Source organism: Pezoporus occidentalis, unplaced genomic scaffold, assembly GCF_034315485.1.
Source record: "Pezoporus occidentalis ecotype Australia unplaced genomic scaffold, CSIRO_AGI_Poc_V1 ctg204, whole genome shotgun sequence".
NCBI classification, from domain to species: domain Eukaryota; kingdom Metazoa; phylum Chordata; class Aves; order Psittaciformes; family Psittacidae; genus Pezoporus; species Pezoporus occidentalis.
The window spans coordinates 557,238-578,006 of record NW_026913900.1 but is presented as its reverse complement, the minus strand read 5'-3'; the positions used below and the strand labels follow the sequence as shown (position 1 = coordinate 578,006).

The window sequence follows — 20,769 nt, the reverse complement described above, 5'->3', positions numbered from 1 at the left end:
AACCTAAAGTATCAACATAAGTAGGGGAAATCCCCCAGAACTAAAACATTATTATCAAAGGACTAAATGTGCATACTGCAGGAAATCTGAAGCTTGGTTCATAATCCTTAAGCCTGTGATTTTAATGACTACATATGGTGCTAAGTTTCCTCTGCACTCTCACTCTGATGCCGTGCAGCAAGTAGTTGCATATATTACAAACATTATACATACATTTATATACACACGCACTTATATTATATGCATAAGCAGGGGTGAAAATATATCTGTATATATTTTGCACACACCCCCACATATCTCAGAGAAAAATATACAATAAGCTCTGTGCCAAAGATTTAATTGTATCATCTATATGTGAAATGACATTAATATGAATATCAAAAGCAAGCTGGCTTTTGTTAGACACTTCCATTATAATGCTGCACAGCCATTTCTAAATGTAATGGGATTGAATTTTTCATGTATCTGTTTTGTAGTTAAAAAAAAATAAATTACTTTTTTCTGTGACTCTCCTAAAATAGCAGAAAAGGGTCTTAAGTTTCTCTGGCTTCCTTGGTGACCGTCCTTCAAACAATCTGAAAAAGAAATAAAAGCAATTAATTAGATTTCAGGGATAGAATGCATAGTAATTAGGCTACTTACTGCCATTTTCACCGTTTAGCATTACGCATGTATTTCTATTAGCCTTGTATTAAATACTCTGCTGTGGAAAGAACCCTCTAGACAGACTCTCTTTACCATGGGTCTTTAGGAGTAACAAGTTCATTCACCTGCTAAGTTTCTGACAAAGATGTTACATGAATGTCTATCTCACTCATATGGATTTCGTAATATCAAAAGAATGTAATTTCAACATAAACATCCAGGAAAGATACTATTCTTACTTGCAACAAACTGGCTTGGATTAAAGTAAGTGACCAAGGGGTGAAGACATGTATGCTGAATACTCCAAGATCCAAATGTCTTACCCTACTTTCAGCTCAGTGAGTTGTGGAGAATTAATGCAAACACATTACTTTCAAGAGATGCACTGTACCAGCAGTGCTCCTAAAGAAAAGAACCTACCCCCAACAGAAGTGGCTTCATCCACTGGGCTACTACCAGCATTCTAACATTCATTTGTAAAAACCTAAGCATTAAAAAGAAGCATCTATTTTTAGCCATTAAGCGAATGTAATCTTTTAAGGTTAGCTGAAATACTTTCACTGCATCATCTATCCTCCAGCAACTGGAACACGCATTACTTAATTTCCCTTCTAACAAAGTGACATGGTATTGTTATCGGCAATACATAATGGAATTTATCTGCAAGGAACAACAGCGGCAACTTCAGAAATAATATCCTTTGAGTAGGAAATTCACTAAAAGATGTCTAATACAGTGAAAGCCCCAAGGATGTAAGACTCCTCTGCAACAGTCTAAGTAAAGGAATGACACAACATTATTCATTTGTTTCATGTACTGGAATGACAACCTGCCTTTAAAACCAGAATGCTATCAGATGAATGTAGCTTTCAGTAGCAAAGTGAACTAGATTTTTTTTCAGTATTTAAAAATTCCTATGAAGTACACACATTGAAGAGTTCAATTTCATTCAAAAATCTATATTAAGTCACAGAAGCTAATTTTTATTAATAAGGTTTGATGAAAACTATTGTATTCTTTGAATATTCAATCAGGAGTTTAAGGCAGCAAGCTCCAGACTTTGTCCGTTTTAAATGGCCCAATATGTAATTTCTATCAAGGGGCTGTGCTTGTGCCAATAATAAGGGGTTCATAAAATAAAGACTTGATATGTGTGTGTGGGCATGCATGCACATGTGTGCAAGTCTTGCCTAAATGCAATTAATCAGGTTAATTCTGACTTTTTACCTGAAAGTCTCATTTGGTGTAACTCCTTTAAACTGGTTAATTTACCTATTATCCCAGTCATCTTTTACTAGTTTTTTGCCTCTTTACATCAAACTGAAATCTTGCTCATGTTGCAAATTCTTGGGAGAGAGTTCTGTGTGTCACAAAGGTGATACATGATTCTGCATAACTAGCAGACCAGGCAGAAATACAGAACTGGAAAAACTATGCCTGAAATAAGTCACATCAAGCTAAAAGGCAATGGCAAGGCAGATGAAACAAAGTTAATGCATCACAACTGTTCATTAAAATGAACTCTCTCTGCCAAGTAGGGAATTTCAACTATTATTTTTTCACATATGAAGTATTCAGTATGGGCTTCTCTTTTGTTAAACACTGTGATAACTACCTATCTTGTTTCTCCTCTGGGATCAAAGCTAAAGTAATGCTCATTTGCTTCTGACAAATCTCATTTCCCAAAATACCTTACATAATTACCAGTGAGGAAAGATATCTGTATTGTGTATTTCTGTTCTAGCCCTATATAACTGGGCAAAAACCACAGGGCAGCACAGAAGAACTTGGAAAGCTCTGGGTTTTGGCACAGGCATCCCTTGCTGCAGAGGAATACTCCATACAATGGGGATAGAAGAATATTGCGGCATTCAAAATTATCTGTATTTCGATCCAGTATCTATATGAAACCACGAACTACATGCATCAGATCTTATACAGCAGTTAGCCCAAGAGCTCTCATCACCTCCCCTTCCTGACAGTGCTCACTGCTTCACTATGACATAACACAAATTGTACTTCCTCTTCAAAAATCCGCTGCTAAATACAGGAAAATATTTTTTTAAAGAAAATTATTTACTAAAAACAAAAATGTGCAACACCAGTTCTGCACCCATGTTTTAGGACTGAATCCATCACAAGTTATGTTTGTCCAAAACCAAACACACTCAATAAAATGACCACCCTTTACAGCAGGTTGAAGACTCCAAGTCTTAGATGAACATGCTTGGATTTACTTCATATTTTGTGTGTTTAGACTTTTCCTTTACAAGCAAATTACTGGCAAACTGCAGATGGTTATCTGCAAACATGCTTTTTATTATATATGCTTGAAAAATACAAAACACTAGTATATTGCTTGCATATTTTCATATAACCAGACCAAGGAACTCAAAATAGCTGAAGTGGTTTAAAACATTAGCAGTCTGTCTTAAAGGCCAATCAGACCATGGAAAATCCTCACAAATTAGCCTTAGACTCTCATAGTATTTTTTGATTAACTGATATTCATTCAGTTGAATTTGATTGCTTTGTATGGTCTTTTAAATTTCCACAGAAAAATCGTATCAGAAGGACGGAAGGACATCAATGATTCAGAAGACTTTCATCAGGCTATACTAAAGTCAGAAGCACAGGAGAAAATCAAACACTTCCCCCCCAATACATGCAAGCAGCCAAGCTCCCTTAAGTGCAGCACAGAGTAACCAGTCATCTATGTGAATGCAACAGTAAAAGCTTAAGTGAGGATATAACATGACAAAGTTATGAACATTTTAACCTTGAACCTTACTTCTGAAATAATCAATTAGGCAACAGGAGAACCTTTATTTCTGAAACAAGTATCTCTAATTTGAAGAACAAAGCTAGATAAAGAAAATTCTACTTCAAGCTCTGAGACATATATTCTACTAAAAAAACCACCAACCTACCACACGAAAATAAGTGGAAACCACATAATCAATTTCCTGACAGAATAACTCAAGGCCAAAACCCATTAATTCCAATTAAAGAACTCATCCAAATGAAGTGCACTGTAAATCAAATGCATTGCACTGCAAGCCCACTTTCAGTCAAAGTAATTGAAATATTACAGGTAATTGCATATGTAAGCTGTTTTGCTTCGTACAAGATGTTCCCATTGCCATGCAGCTAACTTCAATTTAGTAGATGCAGGAGCTAAGAAAGCTTGCAGGGCTCATCACCAAACACAGCTGCAAATTTATCTCTGGCTTTCTGGCTTCCCAGCCAGGGTAGCAGCAATGTTAATCAAATAAAAAACCTCTACAGAGATACACGCAAGGAATTGAGGAATCAAAGTCAGAATTCAAAACATAAGAAAGTACATATGTGAACAGTGTCAAACATAAAATAGATTGGGAAAACAAACAATTTAAAAAAATTCTCATCAACTGTCAGTAAACATACAGTAGAGTTACAAGGCAATAGTTTATGCTATTTAAAAAATTATTACAAAAATGTGTGCATTTGTTTTGCTTTAGCATTTTCCTAAAATTCTAGGGTGGAAAAATGCATTTTTAAAGTGCAATCAGTAGTCTGTTTTTTACAGTCTCATTGAATACAAATTCAAGATTGTCTTATTTTAAACCAAGATTTCCACCTTAGAAAGCTGGAGGCAACAGCTCTAAAGAACCTGCTCCTAATCCTTTGAGTGCTGAGGCAAGCAGCAAATTTGCAAAGTACTTCAAAGGCTGCATTTTCCACTGACTCAACATCAACATGATTTAATAACATTAAGAGCTACACAAAAGTGACCTCCGCATGCACATAGTTTACTGGGGAAAAGCTGAACCAGCTTAAGTAAACAGTTCTGAAATTCATTGGTTCCGATTAATGTATAATTAAAATACAGTAGTTTACTTGTAAAATTTAATTCCCAAGGAGCTAAACTGATCCCTTGATATTACTTGAAGAACTGGCTCCAGTAATTTTTACAAGCAGAAGGAACCATTACAGTCATATGCTTTAAACTCCCAGTTAAATAATTCCATACCGGTATTTCCATCCCCAGTCTTTATCTTCCCATCCCCAGGCTGGGTTTCCTTTGAATGTTTTTTTTGCAAAGGATATAATCATGTCTTTATATTGAATTTGGAACCTATCACAAAACTCAGAAAGCCATCTATGTGGTAATAATATGCAAAAATTTGCAATATGGATTATACTTCACAGAATATTTCCCATTCATAAATCCACATCATTTCACATGTTCTGTTTGCAAAAGTGTGAATACACAAGTTTATAGTTACAGTCTCCACAGTTAACTATGCGTGCTATTTCTTGACTACCACAGATATTAGAAAGTGTGTTTTTCTTTACTGCTATAGTTGATGATACACTTGTATAATTTCTTGTATTTATTTCTGTTTAAGAAAAACTCTTGGTGATTTAGGAGTCTTAAAATACGTCAGATTGATACTTGACTTTGGTGAAATGACAAGATACTAACTCCAAGTACTCAGCACCAAAGAAAAGCAGTGTAAAATGTTCTACCATGAGGACCTAAACCAAGAGACATCCTACAGCATGGTACAGCTACATTTTGGGCTAAATTACTATTTTTACTAAACTAACAATAAAATATTCAGATTAAGTATGGGTTTAATCACTACAGCAAAGTAATTATACCAGACTTGTTAAGAATAAAGCCCTTTTAAAGTTGTCTATTTAAAAATGATTTCATCATTTACCACACACAAATGTTAAATTTTAAATTTTTCAGAATAAAATACTCCATTCAAGGTTAATTAGGAAATATACCCAAGTAAGGCATAACAGGAGCAGTACCTGCAAACTCAGAAAATCTAGAACCGCTCATGAGAAGAGCAACGCATCTCTCTGCCAAAACCAAGTTCTCTCGAAGTCATCGGATAATTTATTCCCCAAAGAAAACTCATTAGTGTTGCAAAATTGATATCGTTTATGAAGAGACAATTGCATTACTGGTAAATTCGATTTCAATTCTCCTGCATAAACATACTATAGTTTGCCCATTTCCTTTCATACATTATACATGCCATAAGAGACATATATCTTAACTAGTGGGTTTTTTTTTTCCTCCCACCTCATTTCCAGTCACTTGAAATTGCTTTAAAGGTTTGTTAGACAAAGCAATTCAGTCCTAGTGGAACACTAGTGGTTACAGACCAGAACATGCATTAATGTATGTGCCAAAAAGATCTACCATGCTTATGTCATTAGACACACTAACTTTAGTTAAGACTTCAGTTGTTTTGAAGGGAACTATTACAGATGCATAGCATGTCCTGTTTAACTACAGCAGGTTTTTGAAAAAGGCAAACAGAGGAGTTATTGTAACTTGACAAAACAGCTAGGAATGGATCTGTAGCAGGTCAAAGTCACAGCAAAAGCAGAGTGGGTACTTGACAAACCCTTCCTTTTCAAAGGGAAAGTCAACCTGAATACTGACTCAAAAGAGCAGAAGAGAAGCTTTTTTCCTTTTAGGTTACTTTTACATATAACAACCTAGGTAGCTTCCTAAATTACCAAATTCTATATAGCGTGAAGATAAAGGTCTGATAACTTGGTCAACAGGGAGGGGAAGAAAAACCTCCACAGCGCAAAGTCTTGTGTGACGGTGGATAGCATCCATCCCAGCATCTTATAAAAAAATAAATGCAAGAAAGCATAGTTCAAACTTTTCTTTAACAAACTTCAAGAGGAAGGTATTTTTTATGAAAGTGCTATAATAAACCACAAACTATTCACAAAGAAGATCAATTATGAACATCCCCATACGAAACTACTTTAAACTGTGCAACCAACATCATAACTGTAAAGATGATCTCAGAAGAGTCAATGCAATTCGTGCTCTACATTCAACCACCATGCAACTTCCATGGTAAATTTATCAGTAAGAAGAATAAAATAACAAATTTCATTATTTCTTTCTTTTATAGAATCAGAATAGATAGGGTTGGAAAGGAAACTTAAGTTCATCTAGTTCCAACCCCCACTGCCGTGGGCAGGGACACCTCACTCTAAATCATATCACCCAAGGCCTCATCCAACTTGGTCTTGAACACTGCCAGGGATGGAGCATTCACAACCTCCCTGGGCAACCCATTCCAGTGCCTCACCACCCTAACAGGAAAGAATTTCCTTCTTATATCCAATCTAAACTCCCCTGTTAAATTTTAACCCGTTACCCCTTGTCCTATCCCTACAGTCCCTGATGAAGAGTCCCTCCCCAGCATCCCTATAGGCCCCCTTCAGATAGTGGAAGGCTGCTATGAGGTCTCCACGCAGCCTTCTCTTCTCCAGGCTGAACAGCCCCAACTTCCTCAGCCTGTCTTCATACGGGAGGTGCTCCAGTCCCCTGATCATCCTCGTGGCCCTCCTCTGGACTTGTTCCAACAGTTCCATGTCCTTTTTATGTTGAGGACACCAGAACTGCACACAATACTCCAGGTGAGGTCTCACAAGAGCAGAGTAGAGGGGCAGGATCCCCTCCTTCGACCTGCTGGTCACGCTCCTTTTGATGCAGCCCAGGATACGGTTGGCTTTCTGGGCTGTGAGCACACACTGCCGGCCCATGTTCATTTTCTCATCAACCAACACCCCCAAGTCCTTCTCTGCAGGGCTGCTCTGAATCTCTTCTCTGCCCAACCTGTAGCTGTGCCTGGGATTGCTCCCACCCAGGTGTAGGACCTTGCACTTGTCATGGTTAAACTTCATGAGGCTGGCATCAGCCCACCTCACAAGCGTGTCAAGGTCCCTCTGGATGGCATTCCTTCCCTCCAGTGTATCAACCGAACCATACAGCTTGGTGTCATCGGCAAACTTGCTGAGGGTGCACTCAATCCCACTGTCCATGTCAGCCACAAAGATGTTAAACAAGACCGGTCCCAACACCGATCCCTGAGGGACGCCACTCATTACTGGTCTCCAGCTGGACATTGAGCCATTGACCACAACTCTTTGTGTGCGGCCATCCAGCCAGTTCTTTATCCACTGAGTGGTCCATCCATCAAATTGATGTCTCTCCAATTTAGAGACAAGGATGTCGTGTGGGACAGTGTCAAACGCTTTACACAAGTCCAGGTAGATGACATCAACTGCTCTACCCCTGTCCATCAGTTCTGTAGCCCCATCATAGAAGGCCACCAAATTGGTCAGGCAGGATTTGCCCTTAGTGAAGCCATGCTGGCTGTCACCAAGCACCTTGTTGATTTTCATGTGCCTTAGCATGCCTTCCAGGAGAATCTGCTCCAAGATTTTGCCAGGCACAGAGGTGACACTGACTGGTCTGTAATTCCCTGGGTCATCCATTTTCCCCTTCTTGAAAATGGGGGTTATATTTCCCTTTTTCCAGTCGTCGGGAACTTCACCTGACTGCCATGATTTCTCAAATATGAAGGCCAGCGGCTTCGCAACTTCATTCGCCAGCTCCTTCAGGACCCACGGATGGATTTCATTTTTGTGATGTGGTATTTCTGCATAAAGCTGTCCAATCTATTTCCATCTTATATATCATAAATGTGCTTTTAAAAAGAATTAAACTCTTTAAATTTAGCTTGATACTTTGAACAGAAGCAGTATTTTATGCTATTTAGTATTGTCTACTAGTATTCACACATACCAAAGCTCTCAAAGTTAAAGTACAAATTCCATTTTATTAAGTAGATTTGAAATGAATTATATTATTAATGACTTAATCATAGTAGGCCCATCCTTGCCAAGTACAAAAGGGAAGAATTCAATTAAATTACTCAGTATTTCATTACACACAGGTGACTTTCAGTCTGTAACATGATGAACAATCAAAATAGACAGTTAATGTCAGAACATACTACTAAACTAAGTGCTTCAGTGTCAAAGGAAGAATGCTCACTTTTCTTCTCCTCTCATCTGGCAAGACCAACAGGTAGGAGAGGAGAGGTAAAACATTGATTATGTACATTAACACTAACAGATACAACAGCCTTCCTTCCAATCAGCTGTACTTATTAGCACATCCACCAGCATTCAAACAACCTGCTATCACCACTGTGGTAACAGCATCAAGCACTGGTGCACCAGAAAATGCTTAACAGAGGGAGAAGGAAAACAAGAAGAAAAAAAAGCAACAACAACAAAAAAAACAACACCCAAAAATAAAATTAAAAGTAAATTCTCAATATCTTGCACTGATTCTCTGTTATTCTGTCAAACATATCCTTCCAGTCCCCCTCTTATCCACTGCCTGTCACACCATACATTATACTTCAATAATATGCTTATTAGCAAATGCAAAATACATGGGGAGCAGGTGTGGTGGTGTGGTACCATGATTCTGGTCCAACAAATGGTTACGTGAAAAAAGGACTGAAAAAGGAAACTAATTATATTAAAATCACCTAAATTGGAAAACACTGAAGAAGAGCCACTTTTAACCCTCAAGAACCAGAGGACATAAGCTTCCTTTCTGTTCTCCAGTTTGGCAACAATATTTTTGCACTTACATGAGTAAAAGTGGCTTTCTACACTATGTGACTAAGCTGAGCATTACCTCAATCATAATGCAAGAGGAAGGCCTGAAGGTTGTCTGCTGTATTACTCCTTTTAAATAACATTTTTGGAACTTCCTATGAATGATAGCGCTAGGAAGCCAAGTCAGAGAACAAAGGAGCACTGACTGCAATAGGGCAAAAAATCCTGTATATACTGGTCATTATTTAAGTCTATGACAGGAAACTATTTTCCTAACAATTTGCCAACACTTTTTTGTTTAAAAGTAGCCCAAAATAGTATGTCCCAAGTTAATCACTAGTACCACACTGCATTACTGTGAATTTACATTGCTGTGTAATGTTCACAGAAGAGAATATGAATTTACTCCGGTGATTTAACAGCATTTTATTCCATAGTTGGCAAGAATTTAACTGCTCAATTTATAATATGCTTAAGTTACAAACACTGGTACCTTGAAGTACTTTAAAAAAAAGCAAAAAAAAACAACCCCAAAACCAACCATAAAATTCAGCTAAAAGTGTGTAGGTGGTGCAGCCAAAGAGAACTCTTTCCAGAACTTTACTGTCCTCTTTCACTGCTTTGAACATAGATCATTTTTATACATTGATGGTACTTTTCACTTATTTGTTCTTATGAACTAATGGTGGAAAAATATGCTGAATTGTATGGTACAGTAATGCCCACCCACATTTCTCTTCTGTAACCCACTGCACTACTGGAATAAACACCAAGACAGTCACCCTGGTCTCTCTTCTGAAATATGTAGCATAGAGAAACTTTTCCCAGCCCTTAAAGACAGCAAGCACCAAAACTGTTGTTAGCACATGGGCGTGCCTTACAATTTATTCTGGGAAGTTCTAGTCTAATACTGCTCTTATGACACACAGAGTGTGCTGGATCACAGGTAACAGTATTTTTGTATATCATCTCAGTTTTCAGAGCATATACACTACATATGTTAACTGTGAGGAATAAGAAAGCCTCTAAATCAATGACCAATCCAAGCTCCAGCCTAATAAACTTAAGGTTGATCTATACAGACTTGTATGGACATGCCCAGAAGAAAAACTCTTATTTCCTATCTTCAAGTCTATGTGAACCATAATATTTCTGCAGCAGGAAATATCTTCGTCCTCTTCCCCCATTTAAAATTGAAATAAGCATATTTAAAAAATAAAAGATGTGAAGAAAAATTTCTGTAAATTATGTAAATTCTGTAGCACTGAGGAAAAAAGAGTAAGCATTTGTTTAAGAAATCAGTATCTTTAATTAAATTCTTACTGTGTTCTTGAAACCTTCTTAGGTTAACTTATAGGAAAAGGACAAACTTATTTTAACGTGCAGCTCTAACTGCTTTAAAACTACAAGAGATTATACAGATGCTGAAGAAGGAAGTCTTACTGACCTGACTTTATGCGCAGATCATGACTGCTAACACAAAGGAGACAACAGAAACATGGCTGGGGAAACACTGAAGTTGAATTTGAATATATATATATAGGACACTTGAAGCACAACTGAAATATCCCATTTGCAGATGAATGGCTTTTGAGAAGGTTGGGAATTCTTTCAGCCTAACTATGCCAGAGCAAGAACATGTCTGCACATGTGCATGCATGAAAAACAGAAAAATTTGGAATGCTAAGCATACCTTCCCTGTGCACGACATCTTTTCTTACTAAGTTGCATAGTTTTCTTGTCACTTAGAAGCAAAAAGAAAGCAAGCAAACTACTGAAATTACTGACAGAAACATGAAAGAAACAATAAGTTTCTCCTCTAAATAACAACAATAATATTTTCATTGAAGTGTTATCAGCTTCATTTACTCCAGAGTGCCATACCTGTTGAAGTTAATGTCTGGATAACTAGAATATTCAGACTTCATCTTCGCATTGCGACGTGGAAAAGTACAGAAGAAAGCATTAGCTAGGAAACTAGCAATCTGTTCCTGTGACATTGTGATGGAGTGATTCATCTTTTGTTTCAGTAGAGGTATTGGCTACCAAAAACAAGAAGTGAGGGGGAGGGAGGGGCAGGGCAGAAAGGAGGGAAGGAGAGAGAAAAATAATTAGCTTACCTGTTTTTAATTGAAAAAAATAGGAGCACAAAATTACATTTGTTAAATTAGAGCACGAGTAATTTAGGCCATGGGTGAACCCTTTAATCAGCAGCACCATTAAAGTCAAGAACAGTTTATTCAAGACAATTCAGGAAAAGCTTGCTTGACGAAGTACAGATTTCTAATCAATAACGAAACAGAAGACCAAGAAAACAGAACTTATCAAACAAAACCATGGGGAATAGAGAGGGGAAAATATAGATGGGTCATTGCAAATCTTGGGCAATCCTAAAACCTGACATAAAAGCCCACTTTCAATAGCTGTATACTTAAGAATCCTAAAGGAATGCTTTCAGCTACAATAACCATGCCTAATACTCTACAAAGAAATTCAGAAGTCATACTAAAGATCACCACTCTATGACTTGCTTTGAATTTTTTTTTCCCATCCTACTTGAAGAAATAACACTGACAATATTTGCAGAAAGTGCATGATTATCTATTATTTTTATATGCAGTATGGACAAAAAGCTCAGTTTCACTCTGGTCTTCAGTTAGGAGTTAAAAAGAAACAAAGGAGTTGGGGGAACTAAAAAAAACCAATCCCCGGAAGCGTTACACATCTTCCATTTTAACAGGCTTTAGCCTCTTGATACGGAATTTCGCTCACCACATCTGTGGCATTTTACTTATTTTCAAAAATAAGTCATAAAACAGGATGGGGGGGAGGGATATCAATCTGACTGCTGAGAAGTCCAGTACCAACTACAGTAAAGCCACTTGACAGGAGAAAGAGAACAGAGTTTTCGCTTCTTCCAGTATTCTCAGCCATCACCATTAGCCTAGCTCCAGGAAAGCTGAGCAGCTACATTTTAATCTTTTTAGTTGTGAATACAGAAATTGCTACTAATTTAGACTGTTGAATATACAGCCCTGTTTAATCCACAAAGCAAACAAGTTTTCCATCATTCTTATAACTACTACATTCACATTCACCGATTCTCATTCCATCATCTGGCTATTTAATTAATAAGCTCTATTGTGATGTCTGAAGGCACACAGCTAGAGGGGGGAAAAAAGCCTAAGAAGCTTTCTAATGTGTTCTACATGCCTATAAAAATGGAATATTTTGGATAGTGTGTTATACTGGAACAAATTCAGTTTTATGCCTAACCAAAAAAATGAGTCCAACAATGCTCTTCATAATTTTACACTGCCTAACAGTACATCATCTTTATAAAAGGGATTACTACATGAACTTGCAAGTCTTGTGCTTGACTGTGCAGAAACTTTGTCACTTTCTCAAAAACATCCCCCATCAAGTGACTAGTAAAAGAATTTTAAAGAATGTTCATACTGTTTGAAATTATGTATCTATTGCAGGACTCTGGCAACATAACAGTGTACGGAGAGACTTTCCTTACCCCTGCCCAACAAAATCAATTAAAAAAATTGTAACAAAGAAGCTTACAAACTCAAGTCCTGATCCTGCTAATGTGTTATCTGGCATACATCCCCACTTACTTGATCAGCCCTATTCACTTTTATCAGTTTTACTACCTACAGCACTGATTCTCATTACAACCATGAAGAATTAGTTAAGGTTTGTATGTGCACAAATTTTGTGATGCTCCAAGTAGGATAAAATATGAAGGCTTAATGAAAATACTGTCTCCTAGGATCAAAAAAATTCTAAAATGAAAAATTAGATGCTTTAAGATTATTTAAGTATTTCAGTTAACCATCATCTTCAAATCCGAAAGGTTGCATAGTCATCTCATTTAAGAAAAGCAAGAAGCAACTTCAACATACAGGAAGTGTTACCAAAGTTCAGGCTAAAAATATGACAGTGAGATATATTTACGTTCTATTACATCATTATAGATGTGCATTGTCCATTCTGCTCCCCAGACCTCAGCTACATTCAACACAAAAACTCTATCTTTTATTAAGAACATAACACAGTCCTGGTGTTTTGACCTTAGGCATTAGTTGCAGTTTGCAGAAAAGTGGTCTGCCACAGAGCTAGCTGTGTTTGCTTACCTGGGTGCAGATACTAGGGAGACAGAGTGCCAGCTTGACCATATCAGGAAGAATGGACTGGAACAAATGTTGAGCCTCTGCATCTTCAAGAACCTGTTAAAAATAAAGATAAAGGGAGGGGGAGAAGGTTTTTACCTCAGAAATAACAACTGTACAAAAAGTTTGTGAGATCAGGACCCATCCAAAAGAAGTGATAGAAAAAAATAGGTCCTATTAATTTCATGCAGATCTGTAGCATTTTTTATGGTAGTACCTCACTGCATTTTACCTTGCAATAGTCTACTAACTGAAACACAGAAATAACTTTCACAGTTGCAGTTGAGAAAACAGATCACCAGATGCCCTATAAAGGAACACTATTAAGTTATCACTTGACTCTCCAAAGCAATGAACCAAATTCTCGATTTATAAAAATCACTACCTATCCATAAAAGTATTGGAATGATTTACTTAACTTTCATATTCAGGTCATAGTCCAAGACAAATACTTGTGACATTCTTCTGTTAAGAACATATGAAATACTGCTGGGTCAGATCAGTGGTCCACAGCAGCAGGAAATGCTTTTTAAGAAGAGCATGCAAGCTATTTTGAGCACTTTTTACTGTCCATTCTCATCATGTTCTGTCAAAAATTATAGCCATTGGATTACATACCTTAAAGGGTGCAGCCTGTCTGGTCCCACATACTGAAGTTGCAATCTTTTCAGACTCTCCCTGTAAGATAGCTGATCCCATGACTATTTTAGCAACCCCTCTCTACCTGCTCTAACATTCTTCCTGAGAAGGACACACCAGAATTGACAATGCTGAAAAAAACAGGCCCACCAATGTTTCAAAAGGCTTTTCAAAGCTTTTAAACTCAAGACCAAGTCATATCAAACCCTTCATGTCCTATTCTCAATTCTCTTTCTGACACTGTCTGGCCCACTGCTGATATGTTTGGCTGCCAAAGCATATCAGAGAAAATGAAGGCATTCAGAGAAAGTCCAAAACTGATCTGAGTTGTAACTGCCAGATCTGAGCTCAATATCACATACTCAGGGTTTAGATGAACTCACATCCCCTTTCATATATCATACCCCTGTTTTTAAAAGGTACAAATGGTTCTGTGAAGAACACATACAGTGCTCTTCTAAGAAAAGCTAGGAGAGGCACATGAATGGGAGGCTGTAAAAAGTAACATAAAACAGTGTCTTTGCAATATGCAAAGCAGCAAAAAAGCGTGCGATATCCTCCAAAGTCCCATATCCTGACCAGTGAACAGGCTGAAGTAAACTCAAGGAGAAAAATGCCTATTCTCCACCTTCCTGTGCAGTGGCACATTTTTCCCATGATCTAAGGATCCAGGCATCAGATGTGACTGGCTGTCAAATTCGTGTGCTGTGTTTAAGGCAAAACACAGAGAAAAAAGGAGGAAACAGAGAGGGAGAGGGAAAGAGAACACACTACTTGCACTACAGCTAAGGAACAGAAGGTCAGCCCTCTAGCCTCCCTCTTTCCCCTGCATCCCTGGCATCTGTCTTTGAGACAACTACCTGCTACCCGCTTCTACATTAAAATTCTGAAACTGTGGCTTTAAAAGTACAGAATATTATTTTTCAAGTAAAACTGTTAGAAAATAATTGGATTTATTACCAATTTCACACAAAACCAATAGCAGACAGAATGGATGAAATGACATCAGGGTATTATCAACCTTAGTCTCTTCAACACTTAAAACTAATTGTCACAGAAAGCGATCATTTTGGTCGTATAATCAAAGCTTTGTAATTCATACGTCAATGGAAAGTTTCCCACAGACATCAGAATGTAAAAAACTGATGAATTTGTTGAGAAGAGGAAAATACAGTGCCTCTAATTCAAAGCATACTGCTTCCCATAAACAAAGTATTGTTGGAAGACTAACAACTTCTATTCTTCTAAGACCACTACAATAAATACAGAAGTATCTCTGCTCTACTCACTCCCATTCCAAGTGATACAAAGTGGTAAGACTACTCAGGAAGTTAAAATATGAACAAATGCTCAAAGGACAAACAACTTATGATAGGGAAGGCGGGGGGGGGGGGGCGGAATAAAACAATCCCAAATACCTACACAGTTCCTTTCCATGCATTATGTATGCTGCTCATGGAGACATACAAACAAGGTTTTGATTTGAAGTTTTAAATTGAAACAAGAACTTACAAAGAACAGCAAGCTTAGGAAACATCAAAGTCATTTGGTATAACAGAGGAGGAACCTAAGTAATACACAAATTATTACCGAATGTAAACTTTCTTTTTTTAAGGTTAAGAAATGACCAAGATGCATCTCTCTTTCCTGTTGTTGGCTGCATATGCACCTACATATTTACACAGTATAAGTCACAAATTGAAAATTATGACCTAACCTTTAACATCATCTGCTCTAGCAGAAAACTCTGTTCTTAGGCACAATGTTTTTAAGTGCCATAAGGTAACAAAGTGAGCTTTTAAAGGTTGGAATTTCAAATCTCAATATAGAAAATGAATATGTAAGTTAAATCTAATCAAAAGATGGCATTTAACCTCAGATGTCTACCAGGCTGTCAAATTCTGATATTCTCTCCCCTTCGGGTAACACTTTCTCTCTTTTAAAGCTGACATATAAATAGTGGCTGCTATGCTTTGCTGACTGCCACAGACTATACAGTATCACTTATCTGGTGACACATTATGGCACTGGACTTTGTCACAGCTGTCAAGACTTCAACCTTTTCTTTATGCTTCTTTGAAAACAACAGAATAATAGTATGAGACAATTTCTTCCCAAAACAGAAGCAAGGCCAGCAATTGCACAGCTCAGCTCTGATGCTGAATGCATAACTACAAAGGTCACTTGTTAAACAAAGGTCATTTTTTAAACTCTGAAATTTGACTTCTCCTTCTCCTTACCTTCCTGATGTTGTATCAGCATATACTCTCCTCTCTACATTACTTCTATGCATGATTTTTACTAGACATTCGCTAATGAATCCTAAAACTTTGGAATTGTTAATGCCCTGAAGTGCTCTCATTTGACTTCAGACAGATTATTCTTATGGGGAAATGACAAATGGGGGGGCAGGGGGGTGTGTTAGTGAAGAGTGTTGGGTGCATGAAAATCTTACTACGTTTTTCACAAGTCACTTAAAGGACCACACAGCTTTAAGAAGATGATCACTGTGAGTTCACAGACCTTGCCAAGAAACTCTTAACTATGACTGCTCTCTAATCAAACCACCAAACATCCCAAGCACCCTTATTTTAACTACTCCCCCTATTTAGGCAAAGGTTTCTTAAATACTGCAGAGAAGTAAATCAATAGTTTTCTGGGTCAAACATAGTTTGTTTCTTCCTGGATATGTTACAACTTCACAAAATAGCTGCTGCAGTACATAACTTGAGAACTTGTTGTTCAACTACAGGTGCTGTATTTAAAACAAACAAAAAGCCCTAAAGAAACAAATGAACCTTTCTCCATAATAAACTTTCTCCCTAAAAAAAAAACAACAACTTCTTGGGCAAGTATTCTGTCCCATGCTTCCCATTTATGTCTTGAAGCTATAACCCATTATTGAACAGTAGGCCAGAAATACATAACCTTCCTTGCTTAAGGTTTCTAAAACAAAAACCTAAGTAACTTCAGTCATGGGCATAGCCATGTAATCATAACTTACCCTTTCTGCCCATGGACTCTTTCTGTACAGGTAAAATTCCTATGAGGTTTCTATGAAAAAGAAACCAAAAACCCACCTGCAAACCCCTGGCTGCTTGGCCCTCATCCTCTTTTGACCACTAAACCAACACACCACCACAGCTGGAGCTTTGTAAACCAAACACTGCATATTCTCAGCTATGCTCAGTGCAACACAGAGCCTGATTTTATCTGTGGCAGTCTTTTCAGACTTTGAAAGCAGCAAGAAAGAGCACTCCACCATGGAAAGCAAGAGGATTCCAGGATGTGGAGTGCTGACACTACACCTGTATCTGACAGTCATCCCACGATGCAAATGCCAACCTGGAAGAGCCTACCATAAGCACAAAGAATACCTGGTCACAGAATCAAATTAAGGTTTATTAAAGGGAACTCTCTTCAAAAAGCAGTGATTTCTACTGAGGTAAAATCCAGAGTACTTAGAGACACATTACATACTCTACTTACTTGTTGCTGCTGAAAGAGTGATGTGGTGTTGTACCCCCCTCAAACACACACAACCATATTTTTCACCCATGTTCATCTGATAATTTCCCGAGATCCTTCAGCTTGCTAATGCTACAGGAAAATAACCTGGAGGGGGTAGGCAGGGCAAGTCTTCCTCTGCATTAAGTCAAACTAGCCTACCAGAGTCATACAATGATAGATGTTGTGCAGGGTGAGCATTATGTGAAACAGAACTAGTCAAACCCCTTGTCAGTGGGCTACAAAGGCAGCTACCAGTTGCAACTCTTCTCACTGAAAAAGTAGTAATATTCTAGTTAGTGTGAAGCTATTACAACAAGCATCTCACTTTGAAGTCAATCTCCTAGTACAGGAATCTCTACTGATTTAGTAACGTGCTTTAAACTGGCTACAATTCTTTTAAAGGCTGTAAGTACACAAACAGCAGGAGAAAGGACTGGATTTTCATTCTTGAGATTTGTTTTATAACTTAAGGAATTCCACTACATTAAAAGATTGTCAACTTTTGATAAAGGAAAATATTTTAAGCATCGCAGCAATTTTAAACAACTGATCAGTTTCTCCTTTCCTTGTTATGTATACATATCCTTTGCAGCTTCCTTCAGGATTTGAAATAAAAACAAACCTATACTGTTGACTTTATTCATAGCCCTGCAATCATGCAAAAAATTATTTAGGAATGAAATAAAAGCTGGGTTTATACCCCATATAAATCCCATATGAAAAGTATACAGAATCAGAGCTACAAAGCATGACTTGCCTTTTGCCAAAGAAATCATGTGGTGATTTCATCAGTACTTACACTGGAGCGACTGATTAAATGAACATGACTTAGGGCTCCAATTCATAAGATGCAAATGATTCAGCGAGCTGTAGCAGAGGTAAGAGCTCTTGGCCAAACTTGCATTGCAATTTTGCAAAATGAACACTTGATACTGCAGCAAAGAGGCCTGACTAAACACAGCCGTAAGTAATGTCCTCTTGTCACTATAAACCAGTCTTCCAAAATGTAATGAACAAGTATACCAGACCATCCTAATAAGAAGGACCTGAGGTAGCACAGGGTGACAGTGATGGTAGAGAGTTTAAATCTAGATCTGACAGCTCATCAAACCAAACAAACTGCACATAGAGAACACAAATTTGGACAGCTCTATCTATCACATGGGAAGGTAGTCATCACACCAACAGGCAACCAGCATGCTAAAACAGCAATGTCTTAACGCTTTCAATTTGTTTGGGTTTATTTCCCCATATTAACTTATGTGGCAGGTCAAGGACCAACTGAACCACATTCTTAAGGATAAAGGGGAACACCAGAGTACTTCTACTTCTTCAGATTGTGTCTTACTTCCTAATTCTAATGGATTTTGACCTTCTGACTTTTTCCTTCCCGGCTGCCATAAGCCTCATGCAGTTTCTTAGAATGACTTTATTTCGGTTTGTAAGTGCTCTGTACCATCAGCTGTAATACTGATCTGCCTTTCCAGTAATAGCTTTCCTAATTATTTTAATGTAAGATATCATACATGGTAATGGCCTCCTTAACTAATTAGGCAAACTGCGTAACTTCTATGTACTCTATTCACAGTAAGTTCATTCTCCTCATTTCTGGAATATTTTTCTTTTTCTTTCTTCACTGTCTCCAGTTTGTCTCAAATTAAAAAAAAAAAAAAAAAAAAAGAGTATCTGTGTACTTTTACAGGGCAGTTAAGATCCACCTGATAAATACTTCCAAGCTGAAAAACTGGATTGCAAATAGAGTTGTAGCAATCAAGTCTGCAATTCAAAGAAAATAAGGATATGTGAACAAAATAATACTATCCACATTCCCAAAGAGAAAGATTTGCTCAGTGCCACATACACTGAATATGTTGGCGGAACATGATATGAAGTCCAAGAGAACTTGGAATGGTCTCCTGAAAAAACATGGGTCAGCTTTTGTAATTTTGCAGTTTTGGTGAGGATATCAGAAAAAGCAAGGAACTGAGGAAAAAAAGTAAAAAAATATACTTGAGGAACAAGTACAATAGGAACCTAAGTTTGAAGGACTAATTTCTTTATAAAACCGTTAACAGTCATGTTCTACCCATAAGCATTTAAAATGCTTTGTTTCATTCAGAAACAAAGGGACTGTGGCTCCCTTCCAAAAGGCTCCCATGTCACTGTCAAATGAGATATAAGAGTTCAATTGTGCTCTAGCACTATTATATAAGATACTGGTTCTTGTGCATTTTTTGATGTTAACAAATTTTATTTCCCACTTTTTTTTTTTCCTAGGGGATCCCACAGAAGAACCTCCCAGGCAGCCTGAAGCGTCTCCCTCACTATTCCCCCCCAACTAAGAGTTTCCTTTGAAAAAACACTTTATACATAAAAACTTGAGCATACTTAAGCAATCACAATATGTGGGTACTCCTTATTGCACTAGGTAATGTTGCCTTCATTTTCTTTTCCTCCCAGAGCAGCCTCTATGCACATGCTCTCCTCTCTTATACAGGAGTCACATGCGTTTCATATGCTATTTGTGTACTGCTTACACATGGTGCTGTCTAGATCCATGACTAGAACTCCTCAGTGCCCCAAAAAGCAACCAAGCCACTCTCTATAACTTTTATGTCTTTTACCTTAAAGTAAATCAGTGTCAGACTGCTCAGCAGGTTCAGCTGGGGGCAGGGGGAGGAGGAGGACAGCCTAAACAAGTTGTTATCAAGCAACTTCAAAACCTAATTAATATATTTAAGCTAATACACCCCCCAAAAAATAACCCAAAACAAGCTTCACTAAGTTGTACTCTCTACAAAGCCTTTTCTTCTGGACAAGGAGTAGATGAATTAAACACATTCTGCCACAACTATCACTGTACTTGATACCTAGACAGAGATACTAGGCTGCAGACCACTAACTTGTATGGATAAGTAAAACAGACTATGTCAGAATGTCAAATATTATACATATAAACAAGATTGGAATCTAGAAGCAAAGCACAGGGTGGGAAGTGTGTGTTAGTTCCCATTTTATCAGGTTAATGAATGACCAGAACAGCAGGGAAGAATACTCTCATCTGCCTCTTTCAGTTTCCTTATAAAACTAATTCAGCAGGAAACACACTTAGCTGTCAAATCCATCCCATTTCTCAAGCACTTGTGTGATTAGAAACCAAAGGAAGGATAAAGTAATCTTTGGAGGGAAGAAGAAAAAAGCTCGTAATGCTGGATTATGCAGAGAAAGATCTTATTTGAGAAGAAGAATGTCTCTGACATTTATCAAAACCACAAACTGACACTTCAAAAGAAAAAAAGAAGACAGCTTACAAGGCAGAGGTTAATTCAATTTTGTTTAATTC

General features: G+C 37.6%; 1 protein-coding gene across 2 annotated transcripts in view; it reads right to left on the bottom strand.

Moving 5' to 3' along the window:
* Positions 1-20,769, bottom strand: part of PARG (poly(ADP-ribose) glycohydrolase) — a 68,946-nt gene that overhangs the window by 24,938 nt on the left and 23,239 nt on the right. For both annotated transcript variants that reach the window (XR_009964813.1, XM_062618843.1), the window contains exons 8-10: positions 13,242-13,334; positions 10,981-11,138; positions 496-575 (exon numbers count right to left, since the gene is read on the bottom strand). Coding sequence is in view for 1 of the 2 variants with exons in the window: in XM_062618843.1 (XP_062474827.1) it covers positions 496-575; positions 10,981-11,138; positions 13,242-13,334 (331 nt within the window). In the remaining variant the exon portion in view is untranslated. The remainder of the gene's footprint in view (positions 1-495; positions 576-10,980; positions 11,139-13,241; positions 13,335-20,769) is intronic.